Source organism: Triticum urartu, chromosome 1A (assembly GCF_056163025.1).
Source record: "Triticum urartu cultivar PI428250 chromosome 1A, HENAU_Tu73, whole genome shotgun sequence".
Lineage (NCBI taxonomy): Eukaryota > Viridiplantae > Streptophyta > Magnoliopsida > Poales > Poaceae > Triticum > Triticum urartu.
In genome coordinates this window covers 465,322,629-465,344,214 of record NC_141873.1, presented here as the reverse complement: position 1 = coordinate 465,344,214, position 21,586 = coordinate 465,322,629, and the positions used below count along the sequence as shown (strand labels likewise).

Genomic DNA, 21,586 nt, shown 5'->3' with positions numbered 1-21,586 from the left:
TGCATGATCATACAAGCAATCATCACATCCCAAAGCTTCTTTGTGCTCCATGTCAATGCAGCGTTACGAACGATACCCCACCGAGACTGAAGCACACTGAAAGCACGCTCCACATCCTTCCTAGCACTCTCTTGCATTTGGGCAAACCTCTATCTCTTCTGTCCTTGCGGATTGGGTATGGTGTTCATAAGAGTGGACCACTGAGGATAGATGCCATCAGCTAGATAATATCCCTTGTTATGATGGTGGCCATTGACCTCAAAGTTCACCTCCGGGGAGTGCCCTTCCGCAAGCCTTGCAAACACTGAAGGCCGTTGAAGAACACTAATATCATTCTGAGAACCAGCCATGCCAAAGAAAGAATGCCATATCCAAATATCTTGTGAAGCCACAACTTCTAGTATAACAGTGACACCTTTCACATGCCCCTTGTACTGCCCCTACCAAGTAAATGGACAGTTTACTTCCAGTACATACAATCTATACTACCAAGCATGTACGGAAAGCCTCTCTCGGCATTGATCGCCAACAACCTCTCTGTATCAGCGGCATTTGTCTCTCTGAGGTACTCTGGGCCGAACACTTCCACCACGATCGTGCAAAAACTATACAATGAGAGGAGACACATGGACTCACTCATACGAACATACTCATCCACAAGATCACCAGGAATTCTATATGCAAGCATGCGGATAGTCGCAGTGCATTTCTGGTATGACGAGAAACCAAGCTTGCCTAGGGCATCCTCTTTGCAGTCAAAGTATGGGTCATGCGCGACCACTCCCTCGCGAATATGATTGAACACATGCCTTCTCATTCGGAATCAGCGGCGAAATTGATGTGGCCTAAAGAGTACACCATCCTTAAAGTAATCGACATAGAGAAGGGTGTGGCCTTTCTCCCTATTGCGCTCCAAGGCCGGAGCATGGCCGGGGATTGATCCCCTGTACCGAGGACACTTCCTAGTGATGTGTTCATGTACGACCAACGCAGCCGCCAGCTCTTCATCATCCGAGGATGAATCATCCGATGAGCAAATGAAATTGTGAAAGAAAAACTCATCACCACTATCCATTGTACCTTGTGAGCAATCCGCCGAACACCCTGCAGTCGTGCTGGGAAAGCGGCCGGATAGTGCACACGCTGCTCCCCTTGCAGGCAACAAAGCAAGGTTTGGGGGTCGATGGTGGTGGAGGGCGCCCTGCATCACCGAATGCCCGGCCGGAAGAGGTTGGGGACGACGGGCGACACCGACGGCTGTAGTTTGTCTCCCACCGTCAACATGGAGAACGCTGGCCAAATACTTTCCGGTAGGCCGGTGCAAAGACAGCTATGCATGGCACGGTGGTGGTTGGGATGGTCCTGGTGGAAGACGACGCGGCCCGGGGTGGTGGTGGTGGCGGCGATGGCGGGGCGCGGAGGGAGGTAGAGGAAGAGAAAGGGGGGTCTGTCTCCCCGACGGGTGGGCCAGGGCAGGACAAGGACACGCGCCGCTCGCGTCCGTGCGTGTCCGTTTGGCTGTAAACTTGGTCCAAGCTTGGGTCGGGAATGGGTCGAAAGCGGACAGAAAATGAACGACCGTCCGTTTGCGTCCGCGTGTTGTGTCACATCCCTAGAATTGTTTGCAATAGTTGCATAAGAGAGCATCCATGCATCATGTCTAATTTCTGAAAGTTGAATTGAGGTTTGTTGAAACCCTCAAAAATAACCAACTTTAGAAATCTTCTCAAATGAGTCCAATAAAATGTTCTTGTTATTCCATACAATTATTGGCAAGAGCTAAAATTCAAACCAATATTTTTATGAGCTCAGAAACATTTATTTTGGCCATTTGAATTAATCCAATAATTATTTGCTTTGGATTTATATTTAATATATATTAAATATAACTTCAATAATTCTGGAAGTTTGTGAGTGGCTTTATATATATTTTAGCAAGCCATATAATAACCTACAGAATTTATGAAAATGATTTAGTGGATAAAACTAAATCAAAACAGAGAGGAAATGAAATAGAAAACAGTAATTAAAATAGAAAACAAAGAAGGAGGGAGTACCTGGGCCTTACCTGGCAGAAGAGGCCCAGCCCACCAGGGGCTGAGTGGTCTTCTTCCTCCTGCCAGGAGGACAGGCAGGTGCCTGGCGAGCGCGCCGACGATGCCTTGCCACCTCCTGCTTCAACCGCACGACCCTGGCCCTCCAGACGTGCCACGGAGACGCCCAGCGCTCCCTCTCGCTTCCCCTCCTCTCCCTGGACCTCACTCCCCTCTCTGCTCTCTCTCTCTTTCTCGCGACCGAGCGGAGCTCGTCGCCTTCGACGTGCACCACCGCGGCCACCGACCTCCCCACGCCCATCCGGATATGCCACGAGCTCCACCTCGACCCCCGCATCCTGTGCACCACGCCATGAGCCGCCAGGAGCTCCGTGACGACGTCCCCGACCCCTTCTTCCTCCTCGGGTCGCCGGAGATCCCCTTCGCCGCTCGCTTGCTCCGATGCTTCCCCAAGCCATCCGACACTGCCAAACGACAAGCTGTGAGCCCCGCCGCCTTCCCCCCTGTTCTCCCTCGCTCGTTCATCCCCCTAGCCATACTTGCCACCGCACCCGTGAGCTTCCCGCCGCCATCCATGTCGCCACCGAGCCTAGAGCCCGATTCACCCGAAGCCGAGCACGTCTGCGTGCTCAGCAGCCCCCCAGGAAGCGAACGCCACCACCCAAGCCTCCCGTCGTGCAACCTAGCCTCCTCCCGCTCAAGCCCGTGGCTCTGGCCGCCGCCAAGCTCCCCGCCGACGGCGTCACCAGCCACCCCGCGACCAACGACCTACGCGGTTGGATGCGGCGCACCTTCAGCTATCCGTAGATGCAAACTACGCGAAAAACCGATCCCCGTAGCAGGTTTCCGGCGAACTTCCGCCGCCGATCTGGTCGTCGCCGGCCTAAGTCCGACGAAGATGACGTGGCGACGTTATTAGCGGCTAATCCCCCAATTAGCAGCCTAGCAGACACTGATAGCGGGCCCCACCACAGGGTCAAACCCCAGTCAGCGTTGGATTTGACCGTGGGTTAGTCCCTGTGTCAATGACACGTGGGTCCCACCAGTCAGGTTTGACCCTGGTCAACTCGGCTGACCTGCTGACGCAGTAGTGACACAATCCTGATGTCATTAATGATTTTCTGGATTTAAATAATCCAGAAAATTCCAGAAAATTAGCAAAACTTCTAAAAATCATAAAAATTCAACCGTAACTCCAAATAAGATAAATTATATATGAAAAATTATCAGAAAAATTCAAGGAATCCATCTATACTATTTTCATGCATGGTTGAACAATGTTTGTCCTCTGTTTTGGACAAAACAAATAAAGGGCATTTAAATAATCATATATGGAGTTGGAATTTGAATCTTGTATTCAAACCAACTTCATTTAAACCCCTTGTTCATTCCGATACAATCCCACTCTCTCGCTCCTGCTCTCTTTTACTACATTAGGACAACAACGATTCAACTGTTACATGCTGCGGTAGTTGAACCCTTTTCCTCTGCATGACCTATCATTGCCATAGTAAATAGATGAAACCCACTAGCATGAGTAGGAGTTGTTTAAGCTCTGATGTGCCTACTCATTCATGTTTGTTTGTCATGCCTACTACTGCTTAGAGTTGAGTCAGGTCTGATTCATCGGGGATGAATCGGAGGTGTGTAAACATGTCCTACTGTTGAGAGCTAAGTGTGTGAACACAATTTGGTAAAGGTAGCGGTGAGAGGCCATGTAGGAGTACATGGTGGGTTGTCTCATTGAAGCCGTCCTCAGGAACTGAGTTCTGTGTTTGTGATCCATGAAACAACTACTACCACGCATTGGGCCCGAAACCAATGGACCCTCTCGACTTATTAACTACCCTTGCCCTCTGTCTAGAAGTTGCAACTAGTTTCTGGTGTTTGTAGGATATGTGTTGGCAGCCGTGCGTAGTGCTGACCCTAGGGGTGGGCTATGATGCGGTAGATACACCGTGGCACGGTGTACCGGGCGCCCGTTTGGTGTCTCAGGAACCCTGCACACATCGTTTGGGGCTGTGAGCGAAACTCCGGCCGGATCTCCTCGCGGATGGAACCCGAATAGGCGATAAACCTGGACTAGAGACTTGTATGGTTAGTCAGGTCGTGGCCGACTCCCTCGCCAGGCTTCCGCTTGAAGGTTGCCGAGTTACACGACGTGTACATGGTGGTAAGTGGCGAGAGCGTGTGTGAAGAAGTACACCCCTGCAGGGTTATAAATGATCTATTCGAATAGCCGTGTCCCTGGTAAAGGAATTCTGGGTTGCCTATAACAGTTCATAGACAAGTGAAAGTGGATACTCTAAAACTCGCAAGATAAGTGTGAGTGCTATGGATGGCCTTCTCGTAGGGAGACGGAAGCGGATCCATAGTGGTGTATTGAATGGTGAATATGTGGACTCGTGTGCGCCACCTCAAAAGAGTTGCTTGCAGTCGTAGTTCAGGTTAGCCACTGAGTCAAATCTGGCTTGCTGCAGTTAAACTCCACCACCCCCTTTATTGATACCGATGCATATGTAGATAGTTCTGATGTAAGTCTTGCTGGATACATTTGTACTCACATTTGATTAATTTATGTTTTGCGGAGAGACTTCAGTCTCACTAGTAGTTCCACGTGGACTCCGACATTTAGCTTGATACCTCAGCTACGATCTTGTGCCCTCGGCAGGATCTGGTAGATAGTCAGGCTTCTTAGCCTTTTTCATTTGTAGATGTCTGTACTCAGACATGTTAAGCTTCCGCATGTGTTTGATTTGTATGCTATGATTGTTGGGTCATGAGACCCATGTTTGTATTATCTCGCTCCTCGGAGCCTAATGAATAAATACTTGAGTCGTAGAGTTATGTTGTGATGCCATGTTGTATTTGCACATATCGAGCATATTGTGTATATGATTGAAATGCTTGGTATGTGTGGGATCCGACAATCTAGTTGTTTATCCTTGGTAGCCTCTCTTATGGGGAAATGTAGTCTAGTGCTTCCATGAGCCATAGTAGTCCGCTACAGCCCGGTTCACCGGAGTCTTGTTAGCCCAGCACTACTGCTCAGGACACTTGACTGGCCGGCATGTGTTTCACTTCGTTCCTATGTCTGTCCCTTCGGGGAAATGTCATGTGGTGACATCCGGAGTCCTGCCAAGCCTGCTACAGCCCGGGTTCCCCGGAGTCCTGTCAGCCCAGTGCTACAGCCTGGATTCACTCGCTGATGACCGACATGCTCGATGTGATTCATGTATGCCTGTCCCCATAGGTTAGTGCCGCTTTGGGTTCACGACTAGCCATGTCGGCCCAGGTTCTCGGTTATATGGATGCTAGCGACACTATCATATACGTGAGCCAAAAGGCGCGGACGTTCCTGGGCCAGGTAAGGTGGCACCCGTGGGATTACAATGCGTGAGGCCGCAAAGTGATATGAAGTGTTACATGCTAGATCGTTGTGACTTAGGACCGGGGTCCTGACAGCTTTGGTATCAGAGCCTGACTACCTGTAGGATTACCAAGCCAAGCTGGTCGAAGTTGAGTCTAGAAATGCTTTAGTTATATAAGGGAATTGATTGTGGGATGGAACGTAAGGCTCTTTTTACTCCTTTACCCTATGCCCGTCTGATCTGAGTCAACCTCTTCTTTTCTACGGGGATTAAGAATTAGGCCTTCTCATCTATCTATCAGGATGACGTGCTACTAATCCATAGACTTATAGAATTGATAGTTCCAAGCCTCAGTTACGTTCCTACTACTTCCGTATGTTGACAGTTGATCTCAGAACCTTGATATTGTGTTGTTGAGTGGTTATGCCACCATTTTTGCAGGATGTCTCAAATAATTTTGAGCATTTACAGCCATTATGCTGTCCGAGTCATCCCAGGTCTCTAAATAGTCTGATGCATTTGCAAATCCTTTCTTCCCGTTTCTGATATCCTTTTGGGCCAGATTAATCACACTATCGATGAGTTGAGGTACTCTGTTGCCTCGACATATATGTTGGAGCTATTATTATGACCCTAGGTCTTTTAGGGAGTCACCTAGTAATCTAGCCATGTTTTATGTTCCGGTGTGATGATTCTGGCCACCATTCTCGAAAGCATCTCGTGATGACATTTAGTAGTAGGTATTCCATTCCTGGGTTCTTGAACCCGAGGTTCACCCTACTTACCTCATGTTGATAGTGTTGCTAGTTCCTTTAGGATATTAGTAACCTTGCGACAGTCCTCGAGGTCCGTGGTATTTCCTTCTTCCAAATACCATGAACCATTAAGGCAGAAGTTCTTTGAACCAAAATATCACAATCAGAGTACTCTTGAGGAGTCCTCCATTCATAATTGTGATTCTGCCAGTTCTACCTTTCTACATGGGTTATCTGGAAGAAACCTATTGAACTTGGTTCGACATGTTAATCTATGCATCCACAACTCAGAAAGATATATGTCCTCTTGAGTTGTCCCTCCTCATTTGTATTTCGACCATCGTCTATCAATTGACAGTCAAGAGTAATTGTGCATCCATGTTATCGATCCTTATTATTCTTGTGGTCCATTAAGCCATCCTATTTCAGAATGACTAGGAAAAACAAACTCCAGTACCTCATCCATATCCAGGATTGGGTCAAAGTAGTTGTGTTCTGCAGATCAATTGCCCATCCAGCTTTTGCTCTGTTCTACCCTGGAGTATTACCCCCGTTATGTTAGAATTGTCATGAGAATTGCACCATCTCTTATGAATTCTTGATGCAGTGATACTTCTTGCCATCATTTTTCATTCCTCGGTCCCGTGTTGTCGCAACCGGAATGCCGGCAAGTGAACTATGATGTGTGAAATAAATGCTCCTAGCAACTCCGCTGCTTGGTAGTTAATGGACATTAATATCATTCTTGGTGTGCTGATTATTGAATCATCACCCTAAGGTTGATTGTGCTACCTAGTCCTTATTTCTGGTGCACTCTTCGATCAATGAGTTAGGATTATTCAACCCCTTTCTTATTTGATCATATCATCTTGCCTCGAAAGCAAGATTGTTCTCGAGCATAGTAACATATAGGTGGTTCGTGATGTTCCGAATATCTTCTCGGAAGTATTACCAGGTTGACACCTGACCGCTATGTTGAGTTCGTGATCAAGTTGGTTTCTGATAAACCACCCCTTCTCCAAGAATCTGTGTTGGGTACCCCTGAGCTAGTTGGTTAAGCTAAACAACAACTTGGAGAGTTGGAAGATACAAGGCTTTGCCGAATTTGGTTCTTTCTGAAGGGATATCTTTGTGTTTGTGTGTGTTGAAGAAAGATGATATCTTCACCAATTGGTCCTCGTGATCAGTTGTTGGATCTATTGTCTTGTCAAAACTTTGACTTGAGTATGGGCTATCGTCAAGTCAAATCAGAACCAACGATGTTCGTAATGTTGTCTTACTCGTGGTTGATCCCTCGAGAATACACCATTACATCTTTTGGTCTGACCGATGCTATCACCGTGTTCACATGATGGTGGAAGTCCAGTGATGTGGAAATTCCGATGAGTTGTTGTTGAGCCCATCAACAACATTTTGTCTCCCCCATGATTCATGTTGAACATCAACCTAGTGTTGAAAACTTGTAAGCAATGCCTTCGTGTCCCGTTCATGAAGCATATGTTGGTGTAAGAAGTGACTTCCTCTAATTCATGTGTGTTGATGTAAGTTGTCACCGTGAGTTCGAGAAAGCTTGTTTCTGTTCCTCTGGAATCATCCCAAGTCAACCATGCATGTGCGAAGTATTCTATGGTCTGATAGACTGATCATCTTCATTACATACGTATCCCTAGCACACCAAGCCACTGATTGACTTGTTCAGGGAGAAGAAGTTCTCCATAAGAGATAATCATATGACTTATGCAAGGACTTCGATATCCTTGATGATGGTTCCCAACCAGGATTCGGTAGTGTTTCATTGTAAGACCACCATGTGGTCATGCTTGTCTGGGACAGCGTGCTCACATGTGTTTAGCAGAACCAGCTCATGTTTTGGAGCTTACTACCATAGTCCATTTCCTGAGAATCTTGCAATGTCATCTCGTCGATTTGTGTTCCAAACTTTCATTTCTTTCTAGACTCGATGAGTCTGTAATATCCTGACACCAACCAGATCTAAATCTCAGGCAGATGTGATGGTTGGGACGTTTTCCCAAGAGCTATAATATTGGTCTCTCTGTAACCCGGTAAAGTGGATGTCGTGGCCAACACACCCAGCCGGAAGACCTATTATTGTAGTATCTTGATTGAGTAAGTTGGCCACCTCCCCATAAGGATTACGTAGGATTTACTCCAGTAGTTATTCCTTATGGATTCCTGAGCTCCCGGAGTCTGACCTTCTACTTGATGTTCTAGATACCAAACCATTTCAGTGAATGGGTTAGGCTAGCACATCAAGGAGAACATTAGAAGCGGAGCGCTAAATGTCTCTCGGTCGATCATCCAGATTTTGATCCCTTGGCCTCGCTAAGGTGAAATCTAAGAAAGTGTTATCTCTCTTTGCATCTGCATCTTCCACCATTATTCATCATGGTAGCATGTTGTGTTGCCAGGATCCTTGACACGGATATTGGTAAAACCTTGATGAATACGGAAATGCTCAAGTTCTTGAGAGCACGCGTAAGCACTAGGATTTATTGTCGGCATTAACTGGGATCCGTTCTTAGTTTCTTCGATTATGCCATAACCTTTCAAACAGTGGAATCTCTCTCTACTGTTGGGTTTCTCCCCAGTTACTAGAATCATTCCCAGCATTTGCATTTTGTTCCCAGCTTGCACCGCCATTGTGTCATCCTACTACAGACTACCCTTCTTAGTAATTACTGATCAGGATCATCTTCAAAGTGGTCCTACCACGGGTTCCATCCATTTCCGATGATAAGCAAATCATCCATCGCGTTTTCTTCAACAAGGTAGTCAACATCATCCATCCTAGTCCGAGTATGCCATTTCTTCGAGCTATTTCAAAACGATCAATTGTAAATTGCCTTAAGATGGTATGAAGAGTTTCAATGATTTATGGATCAAAAGTAATTCTTTTTGCCACTTAAGGGAACAGTTCAACGAGTCACCTTCTCCGAGGTGCCCTGTTATGGGTTCATGACAATTATCTCCTCACAACTTTGAAACCTTGCACCACCTTACTCAAGCGTGGAATTGCTACCTACCAACTTGAATCCTCGTCGTCTGATTTCCATCACCCTGATGTGAACTTTGTGTCTCAATTGGAGAGATGTTCCTATGTCTCACTCCATGAGTTGATCCCAAGTTGTTCGATCTTCGAGAAGATCGATCCTTCTAGAGTTTTCCCCTTCCCTCTCATTGTCATGTTGGTTGGAGTTCTCAGAGCAAGACATCGAGACAAAGATGGTGATCGAATCAGCGTTCTTATGAAGTGCAACTTGGATCGTGAAGATTGGGTTAAGTTTGTGTCCCCCTTCATCTTACCATACGCTTGAATCTCGGGATGAGATTCTTGTTTAGTGGGGGTGAGTTGTCACAGCCCTAGAATTGTTTGCAATAGTTGCATAAGAGAGCATCCATGCATCATGTCTAATTTCTGAAAGTTGAATTGAGGTTTGTTGAAACCCTCAGAAATCAGTTCAAAAATAACCAACTTTAAAAATCTTCTCAAATGAGTCCAATAAAATGTTCTTGTTATTCCATAGAATTATTGGCAAGAGCTAAAATTCAAACCAATATTTTTATGAGCTCAGAAACATTTATTTTGGCCATTTGAATTAATCCAATAATTATTTGCTTTGGATTTATATTTAATATATATTAAATATAACTTCAATAATTCTGGAAGTTTGTGAGTGGCCTTATATATATTTTAGCAAGCCATATAATAACCTACAGAATTTATGAAAATGATTTAGTGGATAAAACTAAATCAAAACAGAGAGGAAATAAAATAGAAAACAGTAATTAAAATAGAAAACAGAGAAGCAGGGAGTACCTGGGCCTTACCTGGCAGAAGAGGCCCAGCCCACCAGGGGCTGAGTGGTCTTCTTCCTCCTGCCAGGAGGACAGGCAGGTGCCTGGCGAGCGCGCCGACGACGCCTAGCCACCTCCCGCTTCAGCCGCACGACCCCGACCCTCCAGACGTGCCACGGAGATGCCCAGCGCTCCCTCTCGCTTCCCCTCCGCTCCCTGGACCTCACTCCCCTCTCTGCTCTCTCTCTCTTTGTCGTGACCGAGCGGAGCTCGTCGCCGCCGACGTGCACCACCGCGGCCACCGACCTCCCCACGCCCATCCGGATATGCGACGAGCTCCACCTCGACCCCCGCATCCTCTGCACCACGCCATGAGCCGCCAGGAGCTCCGTGACGACGTCCTCGACCCCTTCTTCTTCCTCGGGTCACCGGAGATCCCCTTCGCCGCCCGCTTGCTCCGACGCTTCCCCGAGCCATTCGACACCGCCAAACGACGCGCTATGAGCCCCGCCGCCTTCCCCCCTGTTCTCCCTCGCTCGTTCGTCCCCTAGCTGTACTTGCCACCACACCCGTGAGATTCCCGCCGCCATTCATGTCGCCGCCGAGCCTAGAGCTCGATTCACCCGAAGCCAAGCACGTCTGCGTGCTCAGCAGCCCCCCCAGGAAGCGAACGCCACCACCCAAGCCTTCCGCCGTGCACCCTAGCCTCGTCCCGCTCGAGCCCGTGGCTCCGGCCGCCACCAAGCTCCCCGCCGACGGCGTTACCAGCCACCCCGCGACCAATGGCCTACGCGGTTGGATGCGGCGCACCTTCAGCTACCCGTAGATGCAAACTACGTGCAAAACCGAGCCCCGTAGCAGGTTTCCGGCGAACTTCCGCCGCCAATCTGGCCGTCGCCGGCCTAAGTCCGACGAAGATGACGTGGCGACGTTATTAGCGGCTAATCCCCCAATTAGCAGCCTAGCAGACACTGACAGCGGGCCCCACCACAGGGTCAAACCCCAGTCAGCGCTGGATTTGACCGTGGGTTAGTCCCTGTGTGAATGACACGCGGGTCCCACCAGTCAGGTTTGACCCTGGTCAATTTGGCTGACCTGCTAACGCAGTAGTGACACAATCCTGATGTCATTAATGATTTTCTAGATTTAAATAATCCAGAAAATTCCAGAAAATTAGCAAAACTTCTAAAAATCATAAAAATTCAACCATAACTCCAAATAAGATAAATTATATATGAAAAATTATCAGAAAAATTCAAGGAATCCATCTGTACCATTTTCATGCATGTTTGAACAATGTTTGTCCTCTGTTTTGGACAAAACAAATAAAGGAAATTTAAATAATCATATATGGAGTTGGAATTTGAATCTTGTATTCAAACCAACTTCATTGAAATGATAACTAGATGCATTAGCTCAAATCACAGCATATTGCCATGTCATGATCATGCATCATATTGTCGCATATGCATTGATTGTGTTCTTCTCTATTGCCGGTGGTTGTCCTCTGTCGATAGACATTGTACCGTCGCTGTGATCGTTGACACTGATGAAGACCCAATGATATCTTCAGAAGTGTCAGGCAAGCAAAAACCCCTTGTTCATTCCGATACAATCCCACTCTCTCGCTCCTGCTCTCTTTTACTACATTAGGACAACAACGATTCAACTGTTACATGCTGCGGTAGTTGAACCCTTTTCCTCTGCATGACCTATCATTGCCACAGTAAATAGATGAAACCCACTAGCATGAGTAGGAGTTGTTTGAGCCCTGATGTGCCTACTCATTCATGTTTGTTTGTCATGCCTGCTACTGCTTAGAGTTGAGTTAGGTTTGATTCATCGGGGATGAATCGGAGGTGTGTAAACATGTCCTACTGTTGAGAGCTAAGTGTGTGAACACGATTTGGTAATGGTAGCGGTGAGATGCCATGTAGGAGTACATGGTGGGTTGTCTCATTGAAGCCGTCCTCAGGAACTGAGTTCTGTGTTTGTGATCCATGAAACAGCTACTACCACGCATTGGGCCCGAAACCAATGGACCCTCTCGACTTATTAACTGCCCTTGCCCTCTGTCCAGGAGTTGCAACTTGTTTCTGGTGTTTGTAGGATATGTGTTGGCGGCCGTGCGTAGCGCTGACCCTAGGGGTGGGCTATGATGCGGTAGATACACCGTGGCATGGTGTACCGGGCGCCCGTTTGGTGTCTCGGGAACCCTGCACACATCGTTTGAGGCTGTGAGCGAAACTCCGGCCGGATCTCCTCGTGGATGGAACCCGAATAGGCGATAAATCTGGACTAGAGACTTGTGTGGTTAGTCGGGTCGTGGTCGACTCCCTCGCCAGGCTTCCGCTTGAAGGTTGCCGAGTTACACGACGTGTACATGATGGTAAGTGGCGAGAGCGTGTGTGAAGAAGTACACCCCTGCAGGGTTATAAATGATCTATTCGAATAGCCGTGTCCGCGGTAAAGGACTTCTGGGTTGCCTATAACAGTTCATAGACAAGTGAAAGTGGATACTCTAAAACTCGCAAGATAAGTGTGAGTGCTATGGATGGCCTTCTCGTAGGGAGACGGAAGCGAATCCATAGTGGTGTATTGAATGGTGAATATGTGGAGTCGTGTGCGCCTCCTCAAAAGAGTTGCTTGCAGTCGTAGTTCAGGTTAGCCACTGAGTCAAAGCTGGCTTGCTGCAGTTAAACTCCACCACTCCCTTTATTGATACTGATGCATATGTAGATAGTTCTGATGTAAGTCTTGCTTGGTACATTTGTACTCACGTTTGCTTAATTTATGTTTTGCAGAGAGACTTCAGTCTCGCTAGTAGTTCCACGTGGACTCCGAGTTTAGCTTGATACCTCAGCTACGATCTTGTGCCCTCGGCAGGATCTGGTAGATAGTCAGGTTTCTTAGCCTTTTTCATTTGTAGATGTCTGTACTCAGACATGTTAAGCTTCCGCATGTGCTTTGATTTGTATGCTATGATTGTTGGGTCATGAGACCCATGTTTGTAATATCTCGCTCCTCGGAGCCTAATGAATAAATACTTGAGTCGTAGAGTTATGTTGTGATGCCATGTTGTATTTGCACATATCGAGCATATTGTGTATATGATTGAAATGCTTGATATGTGTGGGATCCGACAATCTAGTTGTTTATCCTTGGCAGCCTCTCTTATGGGGAAATGTAGTCTAGTGCTTCCATGGGCCATAGTAGTCCGCTACAGTCCGGTTCACCGGAGTCCTGTTAGCCCAGCACTACTGCTCAGGACACTTGACTGGCCGGCATGTGTTTCACTTCGTTCCTATGTCTGTCCCTTCGGGGAAATGTCATGCGGTGACATCCGGAGTCCTGCCTAGCCTGGTACAGCCCGGGTTCCCTGGAGTCCTGTCAGCCCAGTGCTACAGCCCGGATTCACTCGCTGATGACCGACATGCTCGATGTGATTCATGTATGCCTGTCCCCATAGGTTAGTGCCGCTTTGGGTTCACGATTAGTCATGTCGGCCCGGATTCTCTGTCATATGGATGCTAGCGACACTATCATATACGTGAGCCAAAATGCGCAAACGGTGCCGGGCCAGGTAAGGTGGCACCCGTGGGATTACCGTGCGTGAGGCCGCAAAGTGATATGAAATGTTACATGCTAGATCGGTGTGACTTAAGATTGGAGTCCTGACACGTTGGAAGTCCTGCTTTGTCTGTTTACTTCCAAACGAACGCAGACAAACATGATAGGTCACGCGTTAGAGTTGGCCTAAGAGCAGCAATCTACGGGGAGGAGGGGTAGTGGCCCGTGGAACCATAGATCGCCTAGGAGTTGCGACATGAAGAGAGAGACGGGGGAGAAAAACTCAACTGCTATAACTCGTTTCTCATCTGCATTTTTTTCAGTCGGAAACTGCATTTCACTAGCGACGGTTCTTTCCCGCGCCCATTGGAAGAGCGCGTGTGCTCCCGTACGTGCGCGGCCAAATAGCCAAATAGGTACAGTCGTCGACGTACGTACGTACCCTGTTGCTGCACGAGGCCGTAGCTGATGCATCTGCATGTTTTGACAACTCTAGGTAGATGATCCATTTCCCCATCAAGCCTCTCGTCCATGTGTGCGACCCAGATCGTGGCCCTTGGCCTACATGTACCTCCGCTCCCGCGCCAACAACCAACCCCGTCACCATCGCGCGCACTCTCTCCCTCTCCCCTCTCCTCTCCTCCCCGGTCCAAATATCCATCCCTACATAGAAGCCACGCATCTCGCGCCCCGTTTCCCCATTATAGCAGAGCACTGAACAGGTCGCAGCACCCCCTCCCGAATTCCCTCGCTCGCTCACTCCACGCGCTGTGCGTTCCTTGGCTGGCCTCGCGCGTCGCCGTCCTCCCGCAGGTGGCGGCAATGGGGAACCCGCCGGAGCTGTACTACCAGCTGCTCAACATCACCAGGGACACGCCCCCGCAGGAGATCAGGGCGGCCTACCGGTGCCTGGTGCGCCAGTGGCACCCCGACAAGCACCCGCCGTCCTCCAAGTCCGAGGCCGAGGACCGGTTCAAGGCCATCACCCAGGCGTACGAGGTGTGTGATCGTCGATCGAGTTGACGCATCTCCTATCTCCTGCTTCGATTGTTGACGCTTGCATTCCACATGGCCGCCGGCTTCCGCTGTCCGCAGGCTCTCCTGGACCAGCAGGAGAACAGGGCGGTGCTCCGGGCGCGCAACGCCGACGAGGGCAGGAGGAGCTGCGCTAGGCCCGAGGAACGCGTTGGCGGCGGCGCGGCGGCAATGGCGCGGGCTCCCGAGAGGGCGGCAAGGACGACCGCCCCACCGCCGCCGGCGCGGGAGTCCCAGAAGGTGTACAGCTCCACGGACATCGGCGGCGGCGGGCGGCGCGCGTTCGCCGAGTTCTCCAGCTACGTGGTGCGCAAGGCGCCGCCGCTGGAGCGCAAGGTGGAGTGCACCCTAGAGGAGCTCTGCGCCGGGTGCAAGAAGGAGGTCAAGTACACCCGCGACGTTGTCACCAAGAACGGGTAAGCCATCACGCCACGATGACGTGGAACCGTACACAAAAGAAAACATCCATATCTCCAGATCTGTCGCTCACCTGAGACAACATCATTACCGTTTATCGATAGTTCCATATGCTACTCCCATATTATGATAGTCACAGTATCACACTACAGTATGCATGCTATTATTATTTTCGACAAAGGATGAATTTTATTCACTTAAAATGAAGCATCAAAGAGGATATAAACACAACATGCACTATAATTTATGGTTGTCTTTTCATTTACAAATTCAGTTTATATTTTTGTGGTCAGACATCCATCGTAGCATATACTTACAAGAAAGGGCGTGTCAGACTAGATTCAGATGAATGTGTGTGTGCCTACTTGATGATGAGCAAGAATAATCTCGGTACGGTTTAACATGCATGCGGTCTACACAATGCTTGCTTGAAAGTTCAGGCTAGACAAACAGAGCTGTTAAGTACTGTGACACCAAGTCAGCTTTATGCTCAATTATGTAGTGTACCTCTCAAGAAATAGGAGTTTAAATAGCAATCTGTTCAACCCCCATCAAGGGACACACTTTAAAACACAGGACACTGGTAGTCTGGTACAGTCTTTCAGGCCATGGGCCAGTTTCTCCAGCATGCCACAGACTGCATTTATCACTAAATCACATATGCTAGAGATGAAATGTTCAGTCCCCCCCTATGGTTGTCTGCAAGATGATTATCCTCACTAATCACTAACAAACTAACTACTCCCTCCATAATGAAATATAAGAACATTTTGATCATTACTATAATATTATGCCACAATTCAGTAGAATATTCTTAGCCAGACACTCTCTCTGTTTTAGTGATCTAAACGTTCTTATATTTCTTTACGAAGAGAGTAATACTTAAGAGGCAATACTAGCATACTCATAATGTACTTAAGAACTCATGTTTGGTTGAATACCTCTATTTTGGAGGCTATCACCTGTCGAAATGCGTGGGATGGTCCTTGAGGGGCAGGGCATTAGGTGGTGTGTAATTCATGTATGCTGCCTGCATGTGAGGGTGCTGGCCTATCTAGCTGGTACCGGAGAGAGACAGTGACCCTATTCGTACCACCTGATCGCATTTTTTTTACGCTACTGACCAGTGAGCATGGCCTGCATGATTTGGTCCCTGACTAGCAGGCTGATCGCCAAGAAGGAGGTGACGCAGATCATCCGGGTGAAGCCCGGGTGGAAGAAGGGGACCAAGGTGACGGTCGAGGGCATGGGCAACGAGCGCCCCGGCTGCCTCCCCGGCGACGCCGTCTTCACCGTGTCGGCCAGGAGGCACAAGGCGTTCAAGCGGCAGGGCGACGACCTAGTGCTCAAGGCGGAGGTGCCGCTGGTGAGCGCGCTCACCGGCTGGTCCTTCTCGTTCCGCCTGCTCGGCGGCGAGAAGGTCAGCTGGTCGTTCCGCGACGAGGTCATCCGCCCCGGGTACGAGAAGGTGGTGAGGGGCGAGGGCATGCCCGTCGTCGGCGGCAAGAAGGGCGCGCGCGGGGACCTGCGGGTCAAGTTCGACGTGGTGTTCCCCGAGAACCTCACCGGCGAGCAGCGGAGGGGCCTCGTCGAGATCCTGAGGGGCTGCCCCTGAAGCACCGGACCGAGAGCGGAGCGGAGCAGCCTGCGTACCGGAGAGTGAAAATTTTGTCGCGCGGTCATGTTAATACGCTTCGGGACGGAACAGAGCTGATCGATGATGTCCTTGTACATAGAGATTTTGAATATGAGATGTGAGCGACCCTCTTGGTTCTGCAGATGGAAGGATCGATAATACACACATGGACGGTGGTTGCAACTTGCATGAGCAATGATTTTTGGCATTTTGCATCTTCATTCACATCGCTTCATTAATTCCTTTTTGAAGCCTAGCTGCGGCCTTTGGGGCGTCCTACGGCCGTGCAAATCGCTGGGAACGCATGGTGCTTTTCGCTTGCTATGAACATCTTGTATTATTTTTTGGTGCTGCCTGGCTAGAGCAACTTTGGACAATCTCAAAATACTTAACACCCAAGAATTTCTTGGTATCATGAGCGTGGAATCTAACCCATTCCCAAAACGTAAGTCCCAAAAGAGATTCATTTTGCTAAACTATCCTTGTTTTTAATTTAAAACACCATACAAACTTCAGTTCAAACACAATTTCCTAAGGGTTAATTAGTATCACACGCTCAACAATTAGAAGAACATCCATTTGATAACACCCACCGGCCAACACAACCTAACATAGGCAGCAAGTCCTATTAGACTGCATGATTCAGGACGGTCCACTACTGTAGGAATACCTAGCAGTGAAGGGCGCAAAAATGCGAGCTGTGATGGGCCAAGCTGTCAGGGGCGCCCGCCACCGACCTCCCGCCACTACTATAACCGTATCAGTTGCCGACGCTTGTCCGTCACTGGTAGAGCCTCTATAGTGGCGGGCAAAGCGTATTCGCCAGCCACCGATGGAGTCTCTGCAGTGGCGGGCAGAGCGTATTTTCCCACCACTATTTATTCATGTTGCAATGGCGGGCTTATTGAGCGTCCGCCACTGAAAGCTTAGGCATGCAAATTTAAAAAAATGCAGCCATGGCAACAATTGTGCTGCCATGGCTGCATTTTGCATAAATTCAATTTAAGAAATTCAGTACTAGAAGCAAATAAAGCACGCATTATAAGCTTAGTGATGCAAGTTCACTAGGTAATTAGCACTCTCCATAACAACTGTTAACACTTCAAATTTATTCCAGTTAACAAACCAACATCAAAGTATCACAGGCATCTTAACTAAGTAACTAAGAGTTCATCGGCTTGGAGATATTTGACTTGCACCTTGTTTCTAAATAAGGTCTACAACAACCATCATCTTAAAATTGTTGTTTTTGTTGTTCCTTATCGCGATGACCACTACTGTGTCAACCCTTAGTCATCTCTTTTCCTTCAGAATTCCCACCAGCCAACCGCATAGAGTGATATGCGACCGTCTATGTCCGTCTTGTATTGAACGCTGGTGACATGACCTGTTGCTCCAATGTGTACTCCAGCCATGTCGGCAGCAGGGATGCCCTCACCAGAAATCATCTTCATAGGTAATTTCTATGATACCCATAATTAAAAGCAAAATAGAGCACGCAATGTTAGACATCTCACCATATAGTGTTATGAACAAAAAAGAGAGAAAAGATACAAAACATAACATGGTGTGTTTCACGATGTTGGTCTTAGTAAAACGGTGCATAAATGGCCTCCCCAAGTAGTGCACACTTGATGGTAGGATCACGATGAGATTGTCCTTCTCATCCTCGGTAAGCTCTTTCATTCTTTGAGAGAAAATTGTAGAATTGTACGGATCATCATCGTCATCACCTCCCCTACCCTCATCATCTTCCTCATCGTCATGCTCCTGGCTATCGTCATCCTGGCTAGCATCATCATCATCCTAGCTCTCATCATCCTCATCATCGTCATCATCCTTATCATCCTGGGCATTGTCATCATCATCTTCGTCAAACTCATCATCTTGGTCGGAGAAATACTCAAAACTTAACTTGTTGACCACTTTCTTCAAGTAAAAGCATATGTACTCTCCCCCATTGAGCTTATTATTTGAAATGTACTCGTTCCACCCATCGCCTCTTATGATGGTTTTATCCTTTTATTTACAAACATCAATTTTGTACGATTGTCCTTGACCATCCGAAAAGTTGAAATTTTCATCGATTAAATTTTGAATTGGACCCTTATGTTGCATGGGATACACTATGTAACAATCAAGAATAATGAAGTTAATAATCAATGGTATGCACAGTACAAGAATTCAGCAAATGGTTAGAATTGAATGATAAACATTGTTACCACATATTTTTTTTGAATCCCTCCCTCAAGAAGAGCCCGATTTCTACTGCATGGGATAAACTATCTCTACAGAGATTTTTGCACACATTGCAGACCTTACGGACCATGATCCCCACTTAAAGAAGTTAAACACTGTTATCATCGGTGCGCAGTCATGAAGTAATATTGAGAAGCGGCATAAAAGTCGGCAAAAAATGTCATCACAATGAGGTATGATCACATATCTTACCAACACCGCTACAACCAGGTAGTACGACGATATATATAAGCAGGTTTATCACATCTACAAAATAAGGTGCCGGGCAGTGCTGCTCCAGGAGGAACATGTTGTACCGTTGTTCCTCCCGCGCTTGCTGGAATGCCAACAATGGCACCGGCGCAGGCTGCACCTCCGCCATGGCGGCATTGAACTGCGCCTTCTCCATGGTGAAGCCGACGTGCACAGGAGGCGCGGGAGTCAGGGCGGAGTTGTCGGAGCCCGTCTCCATGCATCATGGTGTCGTCGGAGACCTCGGGCGAGCTGGCCGTCAAGCCGTCCTCGATCTGTTGGGAAACGTTGCATGGAAAACAAAAAAAATTCTACGCTCACATAATGATCTGTCCATGGAGATGCATAGCAATGAGGGGGAGAGTGTGTCTACGTACCCTTGTAGACCGTAAGCGGAAGCGTTTAACAACGCGGTTGATGTAGTTGAACTTCTACGCGCTCCAACCGATCAAGTACCGAACGCACGACACCTCCGCGTTCTGCACGCCTTCAGCTCGGTGATGTCCTCCGCCTTCTTGATCCAGCAAGACAACAAGGTAGTAGATGAGTTCCGACAGCACGATGGCGTGGTGACAATGATGGTGAAGTGATCTCCACAGGGCTTCACCTAAGCACTACAAAAATGACCGAGGGAGTAAAAAGTGGACAGGGGGCGCGGCACATGGCTAAGACAATGTTGTGTCCTTGTGTGGCGCCCCTCCCCACATATATATATATAGGTGGGTGGGGAGGGGAGGCAACCTAGGGCAGCTAGGGGGCGCCACGAGGGGCTGGCCGCCGGCCCTAGGGCTCCTGCCCTCCTGCCCCCCCTTTCCTTGTATGAAGAAGGGGGAATGAAAGAGGGGGGAGAGGGAAGGAAGGGGGGGGGTCCTACTCCACACTTTCCTTTCCCTCCCCTCTTTCCTTCTCCTCCTCATAGGGCCGGCCTCTATAGGGGCACACCAGCCCCTTGTGGGCTGGTGTGTTCCCTCTCTTGGCCCATAAGGCCCATAGCTTTGCTGGGGTGCCCGAAACTCCTTTCTGGTGACCCGATAAGTACCCGGTACCCTCCGAAACACTTCCGGTGTCCGAATACTACCGTCCTATATATCAATCTTTACCTCTCAACCATTTCGAGACTACTCGTCATGTCTGTGATCTCATTCGGGACTTCGAACAACCTTCAGTCACCAAATCACATAACTCATATAACACTATATCGTCAACGAACGCTAAATGTGCGGACCCTATGGGTACGAGAACTATGTAGACATGACCAAGATACCTCTCCGGTTAATAACCAATAGCACAACCCGAATGCCCATATTGGCTCCTACATAATCTACGAAGATCTTTGTCGGTCGAACCGTTATGACAACATACGTAATTCCCTTTGTCCATCGGTATGTTACTTGCCTGAGATTCGATCGTCGGTATCTTCATACCTAGTTCAATCTCGTTACTGGCAAGTCTCTTTACTCATTCCATAATACATCACCTAGTGACCAACTCCTTAGTCATTTGCTTGCAAGCTTATGATGTGTATTTGTTGGGGAACGTAGTATTTCAAAATTAGCCTACGATCACGCAAGATTTATCTAGGAGAAGCATAGCAACGAGCGGGGAGAGTGTGTCCACGTACCCTCGTAGATCGAAAGCGAAAGCGTTAAGTAACGCGGTTGATGTAGTCGACCGTCTTCGCGATCCAACCGATCAAGTACCGAACGCACGGCACCTCCGCGATCTGTACATGTTCAGCTCGGTGATGTCCCTCAAACTCTAGATCCAGCTGAGACCGAGGGAGAGTTTCGTCAGCATGACAGCGTGGTGATGGTGATGATGAAGTTACGACGCAGGGCTTCGCCTAATCACTATGACAATATGACCGAGGTGGAAATCTGTGGAGGGGGGCACCGCACACGGCTAAGAAATCAACTTGTGTCTATGTGGTAGCCCCCTCCCCCGTATATAAAGGAGTGGAGGAGGGGGCCGATCGGCCTCCTATGGCGCGCCCCAAGGGGGGAATCCTACTCCTACTAGGAGTAGGTTCCCCCCTTTCCTAGTCCAACTAGGAGGGGGAAGGAAGGGAAGAGGGAGAGAAAGGAAAGGGGGCGGGGCCCCTCCCAATTCGGATTGGGCTTGGGGGCGCGCCCCTCCTCTTGGACGCCTCCTCCTCTCTTCCACTAAAGCCCATGTAGGCCCATTAAGCCCCCGGGGGGTTCTGGTAACCCCCCGGTACTCCGGAAAATGCTCAAACTAATCTGAAACCTTTCCGTGTCCAAACATAACCATCCAATATATCAATCTTCATGTCTCGACCATTTCAAGACTCCTCGTCATGTCCGTGATCACATCCGGGACTCTGAACAACCTTCGGTACATCAAATCACATAAACTCATAATATCAATCGTCATCGAACGTTAAGTGTGCGGGCCCTACGGGTTCAAGAACTATGTAGACAT

General features: G+C 48.4%; 1 protein-coding gene across 1 annotated transcript; it reads left to right on the top strand.

Moving 5' to 3' along the window:
• The first annotated feature begins 14,168 nt into the window (after nt 1-14,168).
• LOC125519132 (uncharacterized) lies at nt 14,169-16,879 on the top strand. The gene is made up of 3 exons (XM_048684010.2): nt 14,169-14,565; nt 14,662-15,017; nt 16,183-16,879. The coding sequence occupies exons 1-3, from the start codon at nt 14,389-14,391 to the stop codon at nt 16,631-16,633; spliced, it is 984 nt and encodes a 327-aa protein (XP_048539967.1). The 5' UTR covers nt 14,169-14,388; the 3' UTR covers nt 16,634-16,879.
• Nucleotides 16,880-21,586: the final 4,707 nt, after the last annotated feature.